The sequence below is a fragment of the Ovis canadensis genome, chromosome 4 (assembly GCF_042477335.2).
Source record: "Ovis canadensis isolate MfBH-ARS-UI-01 breed Bighorn chromosome 4, ARS-UI_OviCan_v2, whole genome shotgun sequence".
NCBI classification, from domain to species: domain Eukaryota; kingdom Metazoa; phylum Chordata; class Mammalia; order Artiodactyla; family Bovidae; genus Ovis; species Ovis canadensis.
The window spans coordinates 108199019-108222224 of NC_091248.1; the positions used below are offsets into that span (position 1 = coordinate 108199019).

The window sequence follows — 23206 nt, forward strand, 5'->3', positions numbered from 1 at the left end:
TTGGACTTTAGTTTCAGATACCTTGTCATAAATGCCTTTAGGTTTACACCTTTTAAAATAAATTTTAAATTTAAAAATAATACAGAAAAATACAAAGTAAAAAAAACCAAAAAACTCACCCCAAATCCCATCACTTAAGGAAATCACTATTCGTATTTTAGTTAGTATTCCCCTTTGCTGATATACTTATCTGAATTTTACATTATATCCCTGAAACCGAGCAAGACTCTGTGGGACCCTCTTCGGGACAAACGCTCTTCTGAGTCCTCTGTTTTTTGTTTGTAATTTAAAAAAAAAAAAAAGAAGACTTTAATCTTTTAGGTATTCCCCAAATTCCAAACAGCAGGCTCAAGCATTTAATAGGACAATAGAGTCACAGGACTCACAGTTCCTTCTGAAGAGATATAGATAATAATCTGATACTTATCTCTGAGCTCCTCTACAGAACCTAAAACCCCCTACCCAGGCAGATGATGGTGACCGCATACATGTGACCACAAGTATGTGTACCCTAGACACCTTGGAACCAGAAGGTTGAGATTCCCCAGACATCCAGACATCATCCAACCAATCAGAACAGTCACACATTGGCAGCCCTCACCCCAAATTTTGTTTGACATCTGGGTTTGGGTTTTCTTGAGCACTAGCTCCCTCTTGTGCCTGGCACTCTGTAATAAACCTTTCTGTGCTCCCAACTCTGACATTTTGGTTTATTTTACCTCTTTGTGCCACTGGCATGCAAACTTAGGTTGGACATCTATGAGAATTCACAGAATGGAAATTCCCTGGTGGTTGGGTGGTTAGGACTCACTACTTTCACTGCTGAAGGCCCCGGGTTCAATTCCTGAACTAAGATCCTACAAGCTGAATGGAGGGGCAAAGAGAAAAAGGAGAAGAAAGAAAAAGAGAATTAACAGGGCAAAAGAATTAAGCTTAAGGCAACGTGTAATTCTTTTGTCGTTGTTGTTTAGTCGTTAAGTGGTGTCTGACTCTTTAGCCTAAAAATTTCCTACATAGTAATATCGAACTTCTGTTTTTTTGGACTGATAGTAAACTCTAAGCCCAGAATGTTCTAGAAATCACCACAGCACATAAGATCTTATTTTATTCTTTCTAAAAACAAAGCCATTAAAGTTCAGAAAGGTGTTAGGGTTCCCTTTCACTGAGGCAGAAAAATCAAGTCACTTTCAGCCTGAGGCCTGCGCTCTCCCCACGTGATGCCGCTTTTCCTTTAAACGCCTGCTTACGTGATCTTAGACTAGCACACGGGGAGGAAATGTACACTGTCAGGGTAGAGAGCCCTTTCTTCCCCCACCTTCGCAGGCGGAGGGTTTCTAGCGTTGTCTCCTCGGAAGCCCCAGTTCCTCTGGAGACTCTTTCTCATGTCCTTTGTCGTGTCACCCGTTCTCACGCCTTTCCGTTAGTCGCCTGGACTAGAGCTCCACTAGTACTACAGAATCCCGCTAGCCGGAAGGCGACAGGGACTACAATTCCCAGGGGGCATCACGGCCCCGCCCTCGGCAGCGCGCAGCGCTGGTCGGGGGCTGAGGTCCCACGGTGTTTTCGCCGCGTGCGGCCCTGAACAAGCGCACTACAGGTTCCGTGGCACCACGCGCGGTAGCTAGCCGGGTCCGGCGGGGCGGGTCGGGTTGCGCGGGGCGGGGCGGGGCGGGGCGGGGTGGGGAGGAGGAGGCCGGGCTGGCTGGAGAGTTGGCGGGCGGGCAGAGGAAGGGGGTGGGAGCGGAGGCGATGGAGGGGAGGAGTGGGGGAATGGGGGAGGGAAGGGGAAGGGAGGCGGGAGGCGGGGCCGAGCCGGAGCTAGAGTCTGAGCCGGCGGTTGCAGTGGAGGCGGTGATGTCGGTGCAGGTCGTGTCAGCAGCTGCTGCCGCGAAGGTGCCTGAGGTGGAGCTGAAGGACCTGAGCCCCTCCGAGGCGGAGCCGCAGCTGGGACTGAGCACAGCGGCCGGGAGCGCCATGGCCCCCCCAGCGGGCGGCGGGGACCCTGAAGCTCCAGCTCCGGCCGCGGAGCGGCCCCCGGCCCCCGGTCCGGGATCCGGGCCCGCAGCGGCTCTCAGCCCGGCCGCTGGGAAAGTGCCTCAGGCGTCGGCCATGAAGCGGAGCGACCCTCATCACCAGCATCAGAGGCACCGCGACGGCGGCGAAGCCCTGGTCAGCCCCGACGGCACCGTCACCGAGGCGCCGCGCACAGTCAAGAAGGTATTGGGGCCGGGCTGCCTCTTTCGGAGAGGGAGGGAGGTGGGGAACCGCAGATCCTCTCGGCGCGGCGGCACCACTCTCCACGCCCTCCCTTCTGATGCTGGAAGTAGAGACATCTCTTTTCCCCTTAAACCCGCTCTCTCAGAGATGCCCCCACCCGGGTCCCAGTGCTGGGGGGCGAAGACTCCAGGTGGTACGGCCGTACTTCGCTGGGAATAACATGGAGGTAGCGCCCTTCCTTACTACTTGGAATAGGCTGGGAGAGGAGAGGCACCTCGTATTACACCTTTCTGTACTCCTAACCTACTCCCGTGTGTATTTTCCAGACTGTCGGGGAGAAGACCCCGATGGTGTAGAAAAGCTTTACTGCTTCTTAGAGTTCACCCAGTAATAAGGGTTGAAAGAGCTTTTCCGTTTGGACATCTTTTCTGTAAGGAGTAGTTACCTCGCGTTGAGATCCTCAGTTGTCTGGTTTCTGTACAGAAGATGACTCTTTGCCTTTCTGTGGCCAGGTGCTTCCATCTAGCAGTACTGATGCCGTGCCCTTCATTCCACATACTGCAAGATCCTTAGGTTTTCTCTGAAAGTAGAAGGGTAATAGGGTAATGGAGAGATTCACTCCACTCTTCTCTTTGAGGTTTGTCCTCTCAGCTCAGTAGTTGATCACCAGGATTGTTCGACTGTGTATAAAGAGAATGATTGTTTTTATTGGTTCTTTTATTATGGTCCGTAAGTATTAGGAAGAAATGCTTCTACTTTTGGGAAAGGCGATCACTGTCAGATTTTGCTAAGCTGCCAGCTTCTTTCAGATAGTTTTGAAGAGGCAGTAGTCTCAGAACACCAAGGAGTAGATAGATGTGCCTGAATGTTTGATATTCTCAGTATTATCCTTGCAATGGCTGTCTGTGGTGTCTGTCCTCTCAGAAAGCAAATCAGTACAGAGAAAAATGGCAAATATTGCAAAAACAAGTTGTGGATTATCGCTATAATTTCTGAGGTAGTATGCGAACATAGTGATATACTGGGTTTTTCGTTTTGTGAATGATTTATCAGAAAAGCAAGAAAGTGATGTGAAATCTGCATTGTGCAGGACTCAGCTGAGTTGAAACCTTGTATCCAGCCTAACTTTGATTGTAATAGCCTCCTTATTAAGGTGTAAATCAGAAAACTCTTGCATTCTAATTACTAAAATATAGTGATAAGGTCAGAAGCAAGACTAAAGGAATTTGTTTAATGATGCTTTAGGACAGTGTCTTTCTTGTTTGCATAATGAAACTCCTCTGGGCAGAATTATTGGGGGAAAGAGACGTAGCATGGGCACCATGGCTTCCCTTGTGGCTCAGCTGGTAAAGAATCTGCCTGTAATGCGGGAGACCCTGATACAATTCCTGGGTCGGGAAGATACCATGGAGAAGGGATAGGCTTCCCACTCCAGTATTCTTGGGCGTCCCTGGTGGCTCAGCCGGTAAAGAATACACCTGTGATGCGGAAGACTTGGGTTCAATCCCTGGGCTGGGAAGATCCCCCAGAGAAGAAAACAGCTACCCACCCCAGTATCTTGGCCTGGAGAATTCCATGGACTATACAGTCCATGGGGTCGCAAAGAGATGGACATAACTGAGTGACTTTAATACATTCAAACACACATGAGCACCAAAGCTGGTAGTACCTAGATATGAGTCTGGAAATCTGAAACATTTGTAATAGTTGAGTTGCTTTATAACTTTGGCCAAATTCTGTGATTAAGGGTCTTTTTGTGTAAAATGTACAGATTAAGTCTCGAGTATAATAGTGTTCAACAAATTGCCTTTATTTATTTGACCTTGCCATGCAGCTTGTGAGATCTTTAGTTTACCAGGAATTGAATGCTGGGTCCTAGCAGTGAAAGCTCAGAGTTCTAACCACTGGACTGTCAAGGAGTTCCCCAACAAATGGCCTCTAGAACATGGGATTTACCGTCCAGCAGACCTGGGTTTGAATCCTAGTACCCCTATGAGCTAGCTTTTGGGTAATTTCTAAATTCTCTGAGTCTTAGTTGTCTCTTTTACAAAATGAGGTTGAAGCTTAGAAATATTTGTAGAGGACTTACTGTTGAACTTGGCACATATAATAAGGGCTTAAATTATTGCCATTGATAAGAGTTGATTTTATTTTTTCTTCCTCCAATCATGGTTTAAGTGCACCACCATGGCTTCCTTTAAAAGATATATACAATTCAATGGCTTCTATGTAAAGCAGTGAACAACACGACAGGCCAGCATATCAGCCTGTTTTTCCTAATGCTAGATGTGTTTCTTGACCATTTTCCTTGTTGCTGAACCACCTTCTTCCTGTTTTTCCAGCATTAAAATGTGGGTCCCATGATTCTAGATTTACTCAGCAGCCTCAAGGCTGTGAGAGACAGGGCTGAGCTTGCCTTACAATGTTAATTGCAACCAAAAAACAGCTCCTGCACTGGAAGTTAAACAGGCGAAACTCTGGGCGAGGGTGCAGCCTTGTGACACAACTGCAGGCATTTATGAGCGGCTTTTGGGGGTAGAACCTTTAACTTTCTTGACATTGAAGTAGCTCAGCTAAAACAAGTGCACGAGACTGACCTTTCTTAAAGCTGAAAGTCACCCTCTCCAAGGGACTGCAGTGTGATTTTAATTTGTTGAACCTTTCTTGATTGTTTTTTTAGTTTATTTAAATAATCATTCTGACCTTCACTCCCTTTTGCTTTTATTTAGTGTGGGGAGGGACTGGAGGTACTAAGGATTGAAACAGCTGCCTTTGACCATGTAATTGATGACTGTTGCTCTCATTTTTTACCTGTCACATACAAGCTTATTTATCTTAAGCTTATTTCCCTCCACTGATGGTTTCTCTTACTCTATTTGCGTATCTGTCATTAGTTTTCTTAGTGCCATTACTCTGTTCAGTCACAGGAGGGAAATAAACTTTTTTATAAGAGTCAGAATTCCCAAGTGCAGCATTTAGTAAGAGTGAACATATGGTGTGCAGGTTACTCAGTCCTGTCTTATCTTTGGCATCTACCTCAATCCTGTAACTTGTGGTGCTCTAGGGACAGATCTTGTCACCGTGGCTGTCATATATTTGTATATAATGTCTTTCTTTGTAAGTGAACTCAACAAACCAAACATCTCTGTAAGAAGTGATCTGTGAAATAGGATGATACGGTCCACCGTCAATGCAATAGAAATATTTGAGAGGATGTCTTTCCCTTGTTCTTGAAAATGGGGTAATAGGAATGTCATACCACAGTAGAGAAAGCAATGTGGGAGAGAGTTTATTTCAAAAAAGGTAAAACTTTCTGATGATAAATCTGTGAGCTTAAGAACCGCAACTAGTTTGTGCTTACATCAATATCAGTAATGACCATGTTCAAGCAGATTCTTTTTTTTTTGGCAAGGGAATCCATCTTGTGCTGGCTTTGTTGCTGTTAGCAGAGAATGAGTTCAGCCATGCTAGCACCTTCTTGTCCTGAATTCTTTAAGCTCTTTATTTGGTTAATTATGGATTACTAAAATGGAACCTTTTGGATATAGTCATGGGAATGCAAGAGCAGTTTTGTTCCTTTTGCCAGTTAGGAAAATACAGCCTTGCAGAATGTTCAGTAAGGCAGTTGGCAGATTGACCCTAGTAACAGTTACCATTAATTGGCCCTTTCTTTTTTTTTTTTCTAATTGGCCCTTTCTATGCCAGGAATTGTTATCAGCATTTTTCTAATCCTGACAGCTACACAATGAGATATAAGTGGCATTATCTCCATTTCACAGATAAGGAAATGAGGTCCAGAGAAGGCAAAGTGCCTTGATCAAGGTTATACATCTAGAGGGGGGCAGAGGTAGGACTTGAAATCCCTGTTTTAAGCCTTTGTTTCCAAAGCCCATTTCTTTTTATTATGCCACACTGACTCTAACTTCTTAGTTGCTGAGTTTTGGCTTTCTCTCGGAAGTCTTTCAAAATACTCAGTGAACTCTAAGGTATGTCTCTCTGATTTAAGACTTTCAGTTCAGTTCAGTTCAGTCGCTCAGTCATGTCCGACTCTTTGCAACCCCATGAATCGCAGCACACCAGGCCTCCCTGTCCATCACCAACTCTCAGAGTTCACTCAAACTCATGTCCATTGAGTCAGTGATGCCATCCAGCCATCTCATCCTTGGTTGTCCCCTTCTCCTCCTGCCCCCAATCCCTCCCAGCATCAGGGTCTTTTCCAATGAGTCAACTCTTCACATGAGGCGGCCAAAGTATTGGAGTTTCAGCCTTCAGTCCTTCCAGTGAACATCCAGGACTGATCTCCTTTAGGATGGACTGGTTGGATCTCCCTGCAGTCCAAGGGACTCTCAACAGTCTTCTCCAGCACCACAGTTCAAAAGCATCAATTCTTCGGGTCTCAGCTTTCTTCACAGTCCAACTCTCACATCCATACATGACCACTGGAAAAACCATAGCCTTGACGAGATGGACCTTTGTTGGCAAAATAATGTCCCTGCTCTTTCATATGCTGTCTAGGTTGGTCATAACTTTCCTTCCAAGGAGTAAGCATCTTTTAATTTCATGGCTGAAATCACCATCTGCAGTGATTTTGGAGCCCCCCAAAATAAAGACTGACACTGTTTCCACTGTCTCCCCATCTATTTCCCACGAAATGATGGGACCAGATGCCATGATCTTAGTTTTCTGAATGTTGAGCTTTGAGCCAACTTTTTCACTCTCCTCTTTCACTTTCATCAAGAGGCTTTTTAGCTCCTCTTTACTTTCTGCCATAAGGGTGGTGTCATCTGCATATCTGAGGTTATTGATATTTCTCCCGGCCATCTTGATTCCAGCTTGTGCTTCCTCCAGCCCAGTGTTTCTCATGATGTACTCTGCATATAAGTTAAATAAGCAGGGTGACAACATGCAGCCTTGACGTACTCCTTTTCCTATTTGGAACCAGTTTGTTGTTCCATGTCCAGTTCTAACTGTTGCTTCTTGACCTGCATATGGGTTTCTCAAGAGGTAGGTCAGGTGGTCTGGTATTCCCATCTCTTTCAGAATTTTCCACAGTTTATTGTGACCCACACAGTCAAGGGCTTTGGCATAGTCAATAAAGCAGAAATAGATGTTTTTCTGGAACTCTCTTGCTTTTTCCATGATCCAGCGGATGCTGGCAATTTGATCTCTGGTTCCTCTGCCTTTTCTAAAACCAGCTTGAACATCTGGAAGTTCACAGTTCATGTATTGCTGAAACCTGGCTTAGATCATCCTAAGTAAAGAGTAAAACCAAAGTAAAGAGGACCTGAGTCAGGGCTTTAGGAAGAGGATGGGAAAAAATTGTACAAATGTAGAATCTCAAACAATTATAAAATTATGAGAGTGGGAGAAGAGGATCTTATATGTGTGTATAAAAAAGTGTTTCAAGATCAATGATGTGTTTTCACATTAGTAATTGAGTGATAATTACAGAGATGTATTCCTAAAGTTATGAGTAAATCAGGAGTGCTAGAGGACTATGCTCCTCTTTCCTGTCCAGCTAACATTTTCCTTGTTCTTTAAGACTCACCTTCTTTATGAATTGATCTGTAATGAAACATTCTGAAAATTAAAAGGGGAAGCATACTGTTATATATTCCTGCTGTGTCCCAGGCATTGTATTAGAGCTTTACACATACTATTTTATTTAAGAGCTGTCAGAAATAGGTTGTATTATCCTTGTTTTACTAAGGAAACTGAGAGTTGAAGAGATTTTGTGTCAAAGTTATACATTTAGTAACTGATATGAGCCAACAGAACTCTAATCTGTTTGACTCTCATGCCCAAATTCCATTGCTTTTCAGTTGAAGTGTTTCTCTGTTTAAAGCTTAGACTGCACTTTTAAATCTTAGTTAATTGTATATTTTTGTGAATTTTCTGTTATTTCACCAACAGGCCATTTCTTTTTATTTACTGAGTTTGTTTAATGATCTACCATATATCTATGTCAACATTTATGAATTTTCTGACAAGGCAGCCTATATTTTGTATTAGTGTAATTTCTGAAGTCTACTTTTCCTGGGAAAGATTGAATATTAAGAGCTGTTTCAGGAGGTTGTTCAGAGCTGAAGTTGCAGTTGTGTATTTAATGTCTTGAGGAAGATGACTTAGGTCCTAGTGTCCAGTTAATAGAAGAAATGGAGAGTTCCTTGAAAAGGGAGTTAGTCTTTGTCATTTCCTTGAAAGTGTTCCCTTCCCCACAGTAAAAGGAAAAAAAAAATAGGAAGAGATTTGTTGGCATTTTCATTCAGAGTTTGTTCTTTCTTGGTAGTCCTAGGTAGTCCTTGTTTAAATAATTCAGAGAGGGACAACTGACGTGGATGGGAGAATAGTGTATCTTGGCATCTGCCCCAGTCCACCCCCCACCACTGTGTTCAGGTGGTATGCAGAATTACAGGAGCTAAGATTCCACTCCCCCAATAAGAGGTTTAGTTAGCTTGATCAGGTTTCTATGGAATTTGTAGGAGCTTTTTACAGTCTGAATGACCTATGGCCCCAGATTTGATGAGAGCTGAGCAGAGGAGAAGGCAGTGGACTTCTATAATAGTTGTAAGTAAAACTACTTTGATTAAATTAAATCACTGAAGCCAAATGACGTGTATGATTTTCAGTCATACACTTCTGGAACTGTATTCTGCCACAGTTCAGTTAGCCATTTTCCCTCTTGGATACTGCGTTAATAGCTGGTGATTTCCTATTCTTTATTTCTTTCCCCTTGACAGGAGTCTATCAGTAGAAATGGATTGGTTTGGAGCACCTGGTTCTTCTTAGTTTATAACTTAAATTATGGAAGGGTATAAACTTAAAATAAGGGAGTATATAAAGGTCCTTGATTGGCTAGTTGAGTTTCTCTTTTCCTTAAAGCCATTCTGAATACTACAAAGCTTTCACTGAAAGTTAAGTACGCTGACACTTAAACTGGCTTCATCTTCCCTATAGATTTATCTCCTACTGTGCTCCAATGTGTATCCTTCTATTCATTCTAAAAGATTTGATTTGATATTGTTGACTACCTTTTCTTGGAAACTTTTATCAGCTTCAGTTATAACTCGTTTACAGCTACCATTTACTGAATATTTACTCTCTTCTAGGTATCTATCTCATCTCATTTAATCCTCATAATGACCATCAGATGAATATTATTAGAAAACAATATTATTATTCTACAGATTAGAAAATGCAGGCTCAAAGAGAGTGATTAACTTGCCCAGGGCTTTGCCAGTCCTTGATGCCTTTGGGATTAGTGAGATGAATCACTGCCCACAGCAGTAGTGGGAGGCTTTACCACTCTGCCAGCCCCTTACTTTTCTGATTAAACTCCCGGTGAAACCTGCTTAAGTTACTCCACCTGGGCTGCTGAGATTACTCTGCAACCATCTGGACTCCAGGATCTATCCTTTTCCAAGGGGAAGTCTCATTCCCTGTTTTCTTTAGTTACTACCTGATGCCCACCTCAGTCACTACCTGATGCCCAGTCAGCCAGCCACTGTCTTCCTAATAGTCATTCCCTTACCACTCCCTTCATCCTCTCAGCCAGTCCAGTCTTCCCGAACCTTTCCACTATGTTCTGAACAACTTGCCCATCTATTATCAGCATATCTTCTTGTAGCATCAGCCTTTAGCAACAGGATCAAGTTACAGGGGCAAAAGTGGCACCTGGTACCCTGAACTATAATTGTGCAGCCCAAGCTGCAGCAGCTCCTGCTTGGCCTAAGCCCATTCTGTGATGGTGTTTTTAGCTGTGTTGCCCTGGAGCAGGTTCTCTGCTCTGAAAGCTACTTCATGTCCTTCCTATACATTTTTTTTCTGTCCAGTTCAGCCAGAGTTGACTTCTGCTCTTTATGGAACTCTGAGAGGTATACTGGTTGAACCTAACCATCTGCCTTTTTAGCTGTCTGCATCTATGGAGCTGAGTGTTTGCTAGAGAAAATCAGAACCAGGCAGATCGATGTCACTATAAATTCATAATCATCAGCCTCATATGCTTGATCAGCGTTGCCTAGTAACATCATACATTCTCTAGTAAGTTCACTTTAAGCCTCACTGCAAATAATTATTTAATATGGTATCTATTTGCTTCTAATTTCAAGTGTTTTAAAAACAGTGATATACCCTCTACTTGTTATAAAAACAGAAGCCACCAAAAGAGAATCCCTTCATCTTTGTACCTCCCAAATCTGCAAACCTGCCTGCATTTGGGGTTCATCTTTTTCTCCTCTCATGTTATGATAGTGGAAGACATGTCTTTCATTTTGTCAAGAGCTCTAATCACATTCTTCGGTCTTCTTAAAGAACTTCTTGTGGTTATTTCCTCTTTCCACCAGAGCCTTTCCTACAGATTTCCTTGCTATAATCTCGCCCATTTTGAAAACCCTGTCCTTTGACCCCTGTATCTGCTTTCTGTTACTGACCTATCTTTCTATTCTGTTACCCAGCTGAGTTTCTTAAAGAAGTTTTCAGTGTATGCTAGATACACTTTTTTCCTTTCCGAAGACTTTTTAAAAATTAGTTTTTTGGAGGGTGGGCTGTGCTGTCTTCATTTCTGCTCACAGACTTTCTCTCTTTGGGACAAGCGGGTGCTGCTTTTTGTTGCAGTGCGTGTTCTCTCTGTTCTCGGTGCAGTGGCTTCGCTGGTTGTGGAGCACAGGTTCTAGAGTGCCTGCTTGGAGTGGTTAACTGTTCCCTTCTCCAGGGGATCTTCCAAACCCAGGGATCAAATCCAGGTCTCCCTCATTGCAGGCGGATTCTTTACCAGCTGAGCCACCAGGGAAGCCCAAGAATACTGGAGTGAGAAGTCTATCCCTTCTCCAATGGATCTTCCAACCGGGGTCTCCTGCATTACAGGCGAATTCTTTACCAACTGAGCTATCAGGGAAGCCCAACAGGAAAGTTTTTATGAGAAAAGTCTTTTACCCTTGTTTTTATTAGTATTTTTCTGCTTACAGTGAGGCTGAAAATATTTTCATGAATATATTGGTAATTTATATTTTTTTCTTATAATTGTCTATTCATATTAATTTGTTAACATATTTATTGAGGACTACTGTGTGCCAAGTACTGGGGATTCAGCAAAATAGATAAAGATTTCTGTCCTATGAACTTGTCTTTTTCATGTTGGCGTATAGGAATCTTTACATTTTCGGAATATATTTTTTCTGGCCTCACAATGTGTAGGATCTTAGTTCCCCTCACTAGGGATCTAATCCGCACCTGCCGCAGTGGAAGCATGGAGTCTTAACCAAGTCTTAAGGGCTGGGTGGCCAGGGAAGTCCCTGGATATTAATTCTTTATATATATGTTGCAAATATTTTTTCCTACTCTGTTTCTTGTTGACTTGTAACTTTGTTTATATTAAATATTTTCATGTAGTCAGATTGGTGAGTTTTTTTTTCAGACTTTAAACTTTTAATTTTGTATTGGAGTATAGCTGATTAACCGGAGAAGGCAATGGCACCCCACTTCAGTACTCTTGCCTGGAGAATCCCAGGGACAGAGGAGCCTGGTGGGCTGCTGTCTATGGGGTCGCACAGAGTCAGAAACGACTGAAGGGACTTAGCAGCAGCAGCAGCAGCATAGTTGATTAACAGTGTCATGGCAGTTTCAGGTGACAGTGAAGGGATTCTGCCATATGTATATACATGCATCCACTCTCTGCCAGTCCTCCAACCCCCATTTTTTCTTTAATGGCTTACATATTTGTGTCTTAGAATGGCCTGTCCTACCCCAGATTTATTAACAAGTTATTTTATATTTTCTAAAGCTGTTTTCATGGTTGTGTTTATTATTATATTTTGGTCTTCAGTCCATCTAGAATTTATTTTTGTTTGTAATGTAAGGTAGGGACTATTTGGAGTGTAAAAGGTGACAGTGAAAGTTATATCGCTCAGTCATGTCTGACTCTTTGCGACCCCATCGACTGTAGCCTACCAGGATCCTCCGTCCATGGGGTTTTCCAGGCAAGAGTACTGGAGTGGGTTGCCATTTCCTTCTCCAGGGAATCCTCCCAACCCAGGAACTGAACCTGGGTTTCCTGCACTGTAGGCAGATACTTTACCATCTGAGTGTAAGATCGCTGTATTTGTCCCCAAATAAAATTTATTTATTTTTTTCCCCCAAATAAAATTTAATATTTTACTTACTCGGGTTTGTTCTCCCTCCTTTTTTTGCCCCCTTTTAACTTGTCCTTCCTAACAGTTTTTCTTAACATTTAGCAAGAAGTGTAGAAGTAACTTTTTAAGTGAAAACTCTTTTTAACTCAAGAATGACAGACACTAAAATTGCCGTCCTGGTAGTACCAGCTTTTCCAAAATGACACCTGATTTTTTTTAAGGCATTGCCAGGAATTGAGTATGTGTAATGTAAATGGATCATGGAAAAAGCAAGAGAGTTCCAGAAAAACATCTATTTCTGCTTTATTGACTATGCCAAAGCCTTTGACTGTGTGGATCACAATAAACTGTGGAAAATTCTGAAAGAGATGGGAATACCAGACCACCTGACCTGCCTTTTGAGAAATCTGTATGCAGGTCAGGAAGCAACAGTTAGAACTGGGCATGGAACAACAAACTGGTTCCAAATAGGAAAAGGAGTACGTCAAGGCTGTATATTGTCACCCTGCTTATTTAACTTATATGCAGAGTACATCATGAGAAATGCTGGACTGGAAGAAACACAAGCTGGAATCAAGATGGCCAGGAGAAATATCAATAACCTCAGATATGCAGATGACACCACCCTTATGGCAGAAAGTGAAGAGGATCTAAAAAGCCTCTTGATGAAAGTGAAAGATGAGAGTGAAAAAGTTGTATTAAAGCTCAACATTCAGAAAACGAAGATCATGGCATCCAGTCCCATCACTTCATGGGAAATAGATGGGGAAACAGTAGAAACAGTGTCAGACTTTATTTTTTGGGGCTCCAAAATCACTGCAGATAGTGACTGCAGCCATGAAATTAAAAGACGCTTACTCCTTGGAAGAAAAGTTATGACCGACCTAGATAGTATATTCAAAAGCAGAGACATTACTTTGCTGACTAAGGTCCGTTTAGTCAAGGGTATGGTTTTTCCGATGGTCATGTATGGATGTGAGAGTTGGACTGTGAAGAAGGCTGAGTGCCGAAGAATTGATGCTTTTGAACTGTGGTGTTGGAGAAGACTCTTGAGAGTCCCTTGGACTGCAAAGAGATCAAACCAGTCCATTCTGAAGATCAACCCTGGGATTTCCTTGGAAGGAATGATGCTAAAGCTGAAACTCCAGTACTTTGGCCACCTGATGAGAAGAGTTGACTGATTGGAAAAGACTCTGATGCTGGGAGAGATTGGGGGCAGGAGGAGAAGGGGACGACAGAGGATGAGATGGCTGGATGGCATCACGGACTCGATGGACGTGAGTCTGAGTGAACTCCGGGAGTTGGTGATGGACAGGGAGGCGTGGCGTGCTGTGATTCATGGGGTTGCAAAGAGTCGGACACGACTGAGCGACTGAAGTGAATGTAACTGTAGGAAGAGCATTTTTTTTTTCCTCAGTATATACTTGTGTGCATCTGCCTTTCAAAGTTGACATTACCTGCTTCAGGTTACAGAAAGACTTCTTTTCCTGACATTATAAAATGTCTTCTTCAACAAAGCTTTTGTTGGGTAAAGCTTGACTGATTCTACTCTTGGATCACTCTGCTTTGGGAGGCAAGTAGAACAGAAATTTTTACTACATGCATGTCTATTGTTTCTGTGAAAGAGAAAAAGTGGCTGGTCTAATGCCAGTTCCTTTTTAGGGCCTTCTACTGTATTGTAGAATTAGAGAAGCAATTGTACTGCTTTTGGATATTTGTCTAATAATCTTCCCCAGTACATTCTGAGCATCTTTTGTGCAAAAACCACCTATATGTTATGTTCTAACCACTGCTAAGCAGTAGGGTTACTAAGTCAAGATACTATTCTTGGCCTCAAGGAGAGGGTAGGGAATGTAAATAGGAAAATAAATACAGTCTAGTTTAGTATGAGCACTATTAGAAGCAGGAATGTTTGCAGTTTGCAGAGGTCAGCATTGAAACTGAGGTCTATCACGTTAGAAAAGGAGTTGGTTGTCCACCCAGGAAGCTTCACAATGTAGCAAAACCTTTGTGAGGTTTCCGTGTTCCAGCTTTACAAATTTAGAAATTCATATTTTAAGTACACTTCACTTCTTCGGACTGATTCATTCACTTCTTAGGACTGGTTCATTAAACCACACTCACCAGAGACTCATTTAAAACAAAATAACATCTAATTTTTAGTCAGAAAGATAGCATTCAAGCTAATCTGAAATACATGTCAATTATAGGAGACTCTGGAACATCTACATGGGAAGTCTAACCATAGTTAAAGGCAGTTTATTAAGTTTGGAATCTTTTAGGTCCTTGCTACTCAAACCCATCTATGACCAGAATCATTGACATCACTTAGGAGTTGTGAGAAATGCAGTCTCAGGCAGTTTGGTTCATGTTAGTGTGTACCCACCAGAACCTTAGTTTTTTTACTCATTGTTGAATAAGACTGATTTAGCAGTTGGCTTGTTTCTTTTTCTCTTTTATGCAGTCTCAGAGTAGAGAGGCAAGAAAATCATTTTTGACTTTTGTGGTAGGGTGGAAATTTATAATGAAACATTGTAAGACTTGCAATATTTAAGAAACAGAGACAGAAGCTTAGATGGGCACTGATAACACAAAGACAGACACACACAGAACTTCCCCTACATACATAGAACCCCTCAAGACCCTTCCACTCAGACACCCCTTCCCAGACACACACACACACACACACACACACACACACACACACACGAGGGACTACATAAAGTTCCAAACTTAGACCCACAGAGATACCCTGAACCCTGCCCCAGCACAGAGAGAGATGCACACACTCCCAAAAGGTAATGTGTGAAACTCAGATTTTTGAAGGACTTAAGTAGTATTCTCCATAGTTATTTTGAAGAGATGGGATGAGTATACTCTTTAAGGTACTTTTAGCTGAGCCAGAAAAATAAAGCAAAAATAGATTGGCTGCCACTGGGTCTACAGAACAGTGGGTGCTAAAGCCAGTTTTATTTGGATTCTTGTTTTTGGAACTGCTTGTTCCTGGGCATCATTTGCAGCCTGATGTACTTACCATGCTTGGATGGAAAGTCATTCTGTTTCCCTCAGGAGCTTGCATGCTAGATTGCTGGTTGAGCAGGGTTTCGTGCTCCGTGCCCTGGATGCTATCTGAGTCACCTAAGTCTGCCCAGGATGGGAAGATCCAGAAACACCGCACCTATGTAGAAGGCTGTGAGTCTCTGTGGGTGTGTGGGACTGCAGAATGTAGGGTGGAGAGGGAAGATTATGTTAAAACTAGAAAGAAGTATCATTTGGGAGTTTATAACCTGTTGGATCATTCATGGTATAGGTTTGCATAAAGATCTGTGATAAAACCTAATGACAAGAATGACTCAGGGGAATAATTTAGTTGTAAGTTGTTCAGTCACTAAATCTTGTCCAACTCTTTGTGACCCCATGGACTGCAGCACACCAGGTTTCCCTGTCCACCGTTTCCCCTGGAGTTTGCTCAAACTCATGTCCAATGAGTTAGTGATGCCATCCAACCATCTCATCCTCTGTTGCCCCCTTCTCCTCCTGCCCTCAATCTTTCCCAGCATCAGTGTCTTTTCCAGTGAGTCAGCTCTTCACATCATGTGGCCAAAGTATTGGAGCTTCAGCTTTAGCGTCAGTTGTAAGTTAAAAGGTTTTAAAACTGTACAGATGTGGGCTGGAGTTTGCACACTGTTGGTTGATAGATCATTGTTATCCACGTCGCCAGGGATTTGGCTTGGGTAGCATCTTGTTAGGTAAAAAGAGATTCAGTAGTACAATGTGTTTATGCCTAAACACTTAAAAGTTTCTATCACACTGAAACAGTAAAGCACCAGAGAGACATTAGTAGAACAGTTTTACAAATGTGGGTTCCAAAGGGAGATACTTTTTCCCTGCTGCCTGATACATGTGTATATATTCATTTGACCAAAAAACTCTTCATTTTTTTTTCCCCAAGCATATGGAAGAATACTGAGAAAATTGTAGTCACTGCCCAATTTAACAAATGTTAGCATTTTGCAAAATTTTCTGTAGATGTTCTTTTAAAGATGTAAAACATTGTAGATAAAATGAAAAACCCCCTTGTACCTCTTCTCTGTTCCTTCCCTTCTTTCCTTCTTTTCTCCCAACTCAGAGGTAACTGCTGTTCAGACTTTGCTGTTTATAACACATTTTAATACTTTTGCTTCATTTTGTTTATTAGTATAAATTGTGTATCAATAAAGGATATATAGCATTGTTTTGTGTGTCTATATATTTAATGTAGATCAGATATTTTTCTGTAACCTACTTTTTTTCTCTCAGCTTTGACTTTTAACTAGTCTGGAACATGTAGATTTTCCAGGTGATTAATTTTAACTACTGTATAGTACTTTACTGTATGAGAATACCACTTTTTACCCATTCCTCTTTAGTGTTCCCTTTTTCTTCTTGCTGAGGTTTGAGCATTTGTAATTGTGTTATGCACACTTCTTTATCAGCATTTCTCTAGGGTGTTTCGCTATATGCAAAATTGCTTAAGGTATATCTTAAATTGCTTTCTAAATTAGTTTTATTAATTCCTCTTTTCTGAATCCTTACTAATAAGTACAATTATCAAACACTGAACTTCTGTTTTGTTGGAAAAGACTCTGATGCTGGGAGAGATTGGGGGCAGGAGGAGAAGGGGACGACTCAGGATGAGATGGCTGGATGGCATCACGGACTCGATGGATGTGAGTCTGAGTGAACTCCCGGAGATGGTGATGGACAGGGAGGCCTGGTGTGCTGCGATTCATGGGGTCGCAAAGAGTCAGACACGACTGAGCAACTGAACTGAACTGAACTTCTTCTGTTCAGTTGATCTACTAATGTCTGGTAGTTGTGAAATGGAATCTCTGTTTGTTTTAATTTGCATTTCTTGGATATAAATGAGATTGGCATCTTTTAATATGTTTATAGTCCATTTGGATTTCCTTTTTTGTAAGTTATGGTCTGTATTTGTATATTTTCTGATTTTTTTTTTGAATTCTCTTTGGCTTTTATTATTGATTCATAAAAGTTTTTATATGTATTCATTCTAATCCTTTATTTTATCAGATATATGTGTTGCAGATATCTTCCAGTCTGTGTCTGTCTTTTTTTTTCTTTAACTTAGGACTTTTATACAGAAGTTAAATTTTTTAATGTAAAGTTGACCAACTTTTTTTTTCCCTCTGTGAAGTTTGTCGTTTTTGAGTTTTGTTTTAAAAACTTCTCCATATTTCACATACTCTTCTCTAAGTGTTCTAATATGTTTAGTTTTAATTTTTCATGATTTAGTCTATCTGGAATTTATTTTTTGTTTATAGTGTGAGATACTGATCTATTTCATTTTATTTTCCCATATGGATAGCCAGTTGTCCCAGCCCTGTTTGCTGATTAAGTCACTATATTGAATATAGTTCCCTGTGCTGTACAGGGATATGTATAGCACAGGGAATATGACCTGAATACAACCTTGTTCTGCATCCTAACACATGGCATTATCAGTCTTTTTTCATTGTAACCGTTTTAGTGGTTGTGTAGTGCTATTTTGTTATGGTTTGAGTTTGCATTTCCCCATGACTAGTGACACTGAGCATCTTTTCATGTCCTCATTGATGAAATGTCTATTCAGATCGCTTAACTTTTTTTTTTTTTTTAACTTTCTGGCTACACCACATGCATGTGGGATCTTAGTTCCCCCACCAGAGATCAAACCCATGCCCCCTGCGGTGGAAACGTGGAGTCTTAACTGCTGGACCACCAGGGAAGTCCTGTCCATTTTTAAATTGGTTTGTTTTCTTATTAAGTTGTAATAAGCTGTAAGAATTCTTTCAGTATTCTGAATATAAGTCCTTTATCAGGTACATGGTTTGCAAATATTTCCTCCTAGGTTGTGAGTGGTCTTTTCATTTTCCTAATGCTGTATTTTGAAGACCTAATATTTTAAATATTGATGAAGTCCAGTGTAATACTTTTAAAAGACATTATGCTTTTGGTGTTATAGCTAAGAAATTAGTAACTCAGGATCACAAAAATATTGTTTCCTTCTAGTAGTTTTGTAGGTTTAGATTTTTTATTTAGTTCTGTGACCAATTCTGATGCGAAGAACTGACTCACTTGAAAAAACCCTGATGCTGGGAAAGATTGAAGGTGGGAGGAGAAGGGGATGACAGGGGATGAGGTGTTTGGATGGCATCACCGACTCAATGGACATGAGTCTGAATAAGCTCTGGGAGTTGGTGATGTACAGGGAAGCCTGTGGCGTGCTGCAGTCCATGGGGTCACAAAGAGTCAGACATGATTGAGCAACTGAACTGAACTGAACTGTGACCCATTCTGAATTGACTTTATTGTATGGGGTGAGTTATGGGCCTGATCTTTTTTCCTTCATATGGATATACAGTTGTCTCAGTGCCATTTGTTGAAAAGACTATTCTTTCCCTGTTGAATTGTCTTGACACCATTGTTGAAAATTAGTTGTTTGTAGATGTGTGGGTTTATTTCTGGATTCCAGACTCTGTTCCAATGATTTATTTATTTATGTTGATGCCAATACTATACTTTCTTGATTACTGTAGCTTTATAGCAAGTACTGGAATTGGGTACTATTTTGTTCATCTTTTTCGACATTTTTTTGGTTTTTGTAGGTCCTTTAAATTTTCGTATAAATTTAGGATAAGCTTGTCACTTTCTGTGAAAAAGCTTGCCAGAATTTCGATAGGGATTGTGTTTAACCTATAGGTCATTTTTGGAGAATTCCCATTATAATGATATTGTGACTTCCAACCCATGAATGTGAAACAACTCTCCATTTTTTTAGCAGCTGTTCACTAATTGCTCTTGGCAGTGTTTTGTACTTAATAGTGTACAAGCTTGGTACTACTTTTATTAAATTTTTTTCTAAGTTTAATTTTTTTGGGGTGCTATTATGAGTGGAATTGTTTTCTTAATTTTATTTTCAGATTTTTTTATACTAGTATATAAAAATATAATTGATTTTTTTTTACTGCGGTAAAGTATATCATTTTGACCAGTTTATTTAAAATTTTTATTTGTTTGTTTATTTTTGGGTACACAGAGGGGCTTGTGGGATTATAGTTCCCTGACCAAGAGTTGAACCCAAATGTGGCAATGAAAGAACCAGGACCTAATCACTGGACTGCCATAACAATTTTAAAGTATGCAGCTCATTGACACTAAGTACAGTCACAATGTTCTAGAACTATTATCACTATCTATACCCCAAACTTTTCCATTCCCAACAAAAATTCTGTACCCCATTAAACAATAACTCCCCTTTCACTCCTCTTCCTAGTTCCTGTCTCTATCAGTTTGCCTTTGGATACCTCATATAAGTAGAATCATACAATATTTATCCTTTTGTATGTAACTTATTTTACTTAGTATAATGATTTTCAGATCCATCCATGTTTTAGCATATATCTAGATTTCATTCCTTTTCTTTTTTTTTAACATTGTCATTCTTTTTTTCGAAAAGTAAAAAAAAATTTTTGCTGCACCATGTGGCTTGCAGTATCTTAGTTCCTAGAACAGGAATGGGACACCTGCCCTTGGCAGTGAAAGCACAGAGTCCTAACCACTGGACAACCAGAGAATTACCTTTGTTCTTTTTTAATGCTAAATAATATTCCATTGTATCTATATACTTTTTTTTTTTTAGCCTTTCCTCTGTTGATGGGCATTTGTGGTGTTTCTCCCCTTTGACTGTTATAATACTGCTATGAACATGGGTATATAAATATCTATTTGAATCCCTGTTTTCAATTTGATATATATTTAATTGAATTTTGTACTTTGCTAAACTTGTTTATTACTCTGTTTGTTTTACTACTACTCATATTACTCAACTAGATTTTTAAAAATTTTCTACGTACAGACTTCTGTCATCTACAAATGACTTCTTTATTTCTTGTTTTCTAATGTTAATACCTTTTATTTCTTGTTCTTGCCAAATTACACTTCCTAGAGCCTCCTGTGCAGTGTTGAAATAGAAATGGTGACAGCTGACATATTTGCCTTGTTCCTAGTCTTAAAGGAAAAGTATTTATTCTTTCGGGCTTCCCTAGTGGTCCATCACCTCCACTAGCTTTGTAGTGACGCTTCCTAAAGCCTGCTTGACTTCACACTCCAGGATGTCTGGCTGTAGGTGAGTGATCACACCATCGTGGTTATCCAGGTCATTGAGATTTTTTTTGTATAGGTCAGTTTTGATTCTAATCCCAAAGAAGGGCAATGCCAAAGAATGTTCAAACTACCGCACAATTGCACTCATTTCACATGGTAGCAAAGTAATGCTCAAAATCCTTCAATCTAGGTTTCAACAGTACGTGAACCAAGAACTTCTAGATGTACAAGCTGGATTTAGAAAAGGCAGAGGAACCAGAGATCAATGCCAACATCCAGTGGGTCATAGAAAAAGCAAGAAAGTTCCAGAAAAACATTTACTTCTGCTTCATTGACTACGCTAAAGCCTTTGACTGTGTAGATCACAATAAACTGGAAAATTCTTTTTTTTTTTTTTAAATATTTATTCATTTATTTGGCTGCACCAGGTCTTAGTTGCAGCATGTGGGATCTAGTTCCCTGACCAGGGAATGAACCTGGGCCCCCTGCATTGGGAGCTGAGAGTCTTAACCACAGGACCAGCAGGGAAGTCCCTAAACTGGAAAATTCTTAAAGAGGTGGGAATACCAGATCACCTTACCTGTCTCCTGAGAAACCTGTATGCAGGTCAAGAAGCAGTAATTAGAACTGGACGTGGAACAATGGACTGTTTCAGAATTAGGAAAGGAGTACGTCAAGGCTGAATACTGTCATCCTGCTTATTTAACTTATATGCAAAGTACATCATGTGAAATGCCAGGCTGGATGATGGTATCAAGATTGCCAAGAGAAATATCAATAACCTCAGATGCAGATGACGTCACCCTTATGGCAGAGAGTAAAGAGAAACTAAAGAGCCTCTTGATGAAGCTGAAAGAGGAGAGGGAGAGTGAAAAAGCTGGCTGGAAACTCAATATTCAGAAAACTAATATCATGTCCCATTACTTCATGGCAAATGGATGGGGAAACAGTGGAAACAGTGACAGACTTTATTTTCTTGGGCTCCAAAATCATTGTGGACAGTGGCTGCAGCCATGAAATTAAAAGATGCTGCTCCTTGGAAGAAAAGCAATGACAAACCTAGACAGTGTATTTATTAAAAAGCAGAAACATTACTTAACCAACACAGGTCCATCTAGTCAAAGCTATGGTTTTTCCAGTAGTCATGTATGGATGCAAGAGTTGGACTATAAAGAAAGCTGAGCACCGAAGATTTGATGCTTTTGAACTGTGGTGTTGGAGAAGACTCTTGGGAGGCCCTTGGACAGAAAGGAGATCAAACCAGTCAATCCTAAAGAAAATCAACCCTGAATATTCATTGGAAGGACTGATGTTGAAGCTGAAGCTCCAATACTTGGCCACCTGATGTGAAGAACTGACTCATTGGAAAAGACCCTGATGCTGGGAAAGATTGAAGGGAAGAGGAGAAAGGGAAAACAGGATGAGATGGTTGGATGGCATCACTTACTCAATGGACATTAGTTTGAGCAAGCTCCAGGAGATGGTGAAGGACAGGGAAACCTGGCGTGGTGCAGTCCATGGGGTTGCAGAGAGTCGGACATGACTGAGGGACTGAACAATAACAAGTGGCCCTAGTGGTAAAGAACCCGCCTGCCAATACAGGAGACATAGGAGACACTGGTTTGCTCCCTTGCTTGGGAAGGTCCCCTAAAGTAGGAAATGGCAACCCACTCCAGTATTCTTACCAGGAAAATCTCATGGATGGAGGAGCATGGTGGGCTATATAATCCATGGAATTGCAAAGAGCTGGGCACAACTGAGTGACTGAGCACAGCAGGATGACAACATTTAGCTTTTTACTATTAAGTGTGATGTTAGCTGGTAGTTGGTAGGTTCTTGGGTTGACTAAGAAAAATTGCACGACCTAATAGTTAAAGATTTTATGAGGATGATTTGCCCAGAAGACAGTCCCTCAGATAGCTCTGAGGGATTGCTCTGAAGAAGAGGTAAGGGAGAAGCCAGATTACACAGTAAATCCCCTACATATGAACAAATTCTGTTCTCAGAATGCATTTTTAAATCCAGTTTGTAAGTCCAAGAAAGTTAGCCTAGGTACCTAACTTACACAGTTGGTTATATATTGTACTGTAATAGGTTTATAATACTTTTTACACAAATAATACATAAAAAACAAACACAAAAATAAAGGAAACATTTTTAATCTTACAGTATAGTACCTTGAAAAGTGCAATAGGAGAGTATAGCAGCTGGCATACAGGGGCTGGCATCGAGCGAACAGGCAAGAAGAGTTAGCGACTGAAGGAGGAAGAGCTGACGGATCCTCAGCTATATCAGACTGAGGAGAAGCTGCAAATTCACTCAGGCCTCATGTTGATGGAATGCATGTTCACACATTTGAAAGTTTTAGGGGGCTTACTGTATTAGGAGTTTTTGCAACAAAGACCAGGTAGTGAAACATCAAAAAATTGCTGTCAATTAAAGAAAGCCAGTTATCTCAAGTTAATGAATTTAGCAGTTTTCTACTTATAGGTAGACAGACACAAGAGTCTGGGCTCATTGAAATCATTCCTTTGATATGCCCCTTAGCTATCTAGGCCCAGCATCTTGTTCTTTCTCATCCTGAGCCCCTTCAGGATGCACCATAGCGGGTGGCTTTGGTGGCTAAAGGCTTGGAAAGAAAGAGTGAGTCCCTCAAGTCATGTCTTGCTCTTTGCCACCCATGAACTGTAGTCCAGCAGGCTCCTCTGTCCTTGGAA

At 41.1% G+C, this 23206-nt stretch overlaps 1 protein-coding gene across 4 annotated transcripts in view; it reads left to right on the forward strand.

The window, feature by feature from the left end:
• Positions 1-1532: 1532 nt before the first annotated feature.
• AHCYL2 (adenosylhomocysteinase like 2) overlaps positions 1533-23206 on the forward strand; it is a 188489-nt gene continuing 166815 nt past the window's right edge. Inside the window, exons 1-2 of one of the 4 annotated variants that reach the window (XM_069588355.1) lie at positions 1533-1597; positions 1867-2217. In XM_069588355.1, coding sequence (XP_069444456.1) covers positions 1975-2217 — 243 coding nt within the window. In that variant the 5' untranslated portion in view covers positions 1533-1597; positions 1867-1974. Of the gene's footprint in view, positions 1598-1778; positions 2218-23206 lie in introns of those variants that run through there. The other 3 variants (XM_069588354.1, XM_069588353.1, XM_069588365.1) reach the window with 3 other exon arrangements.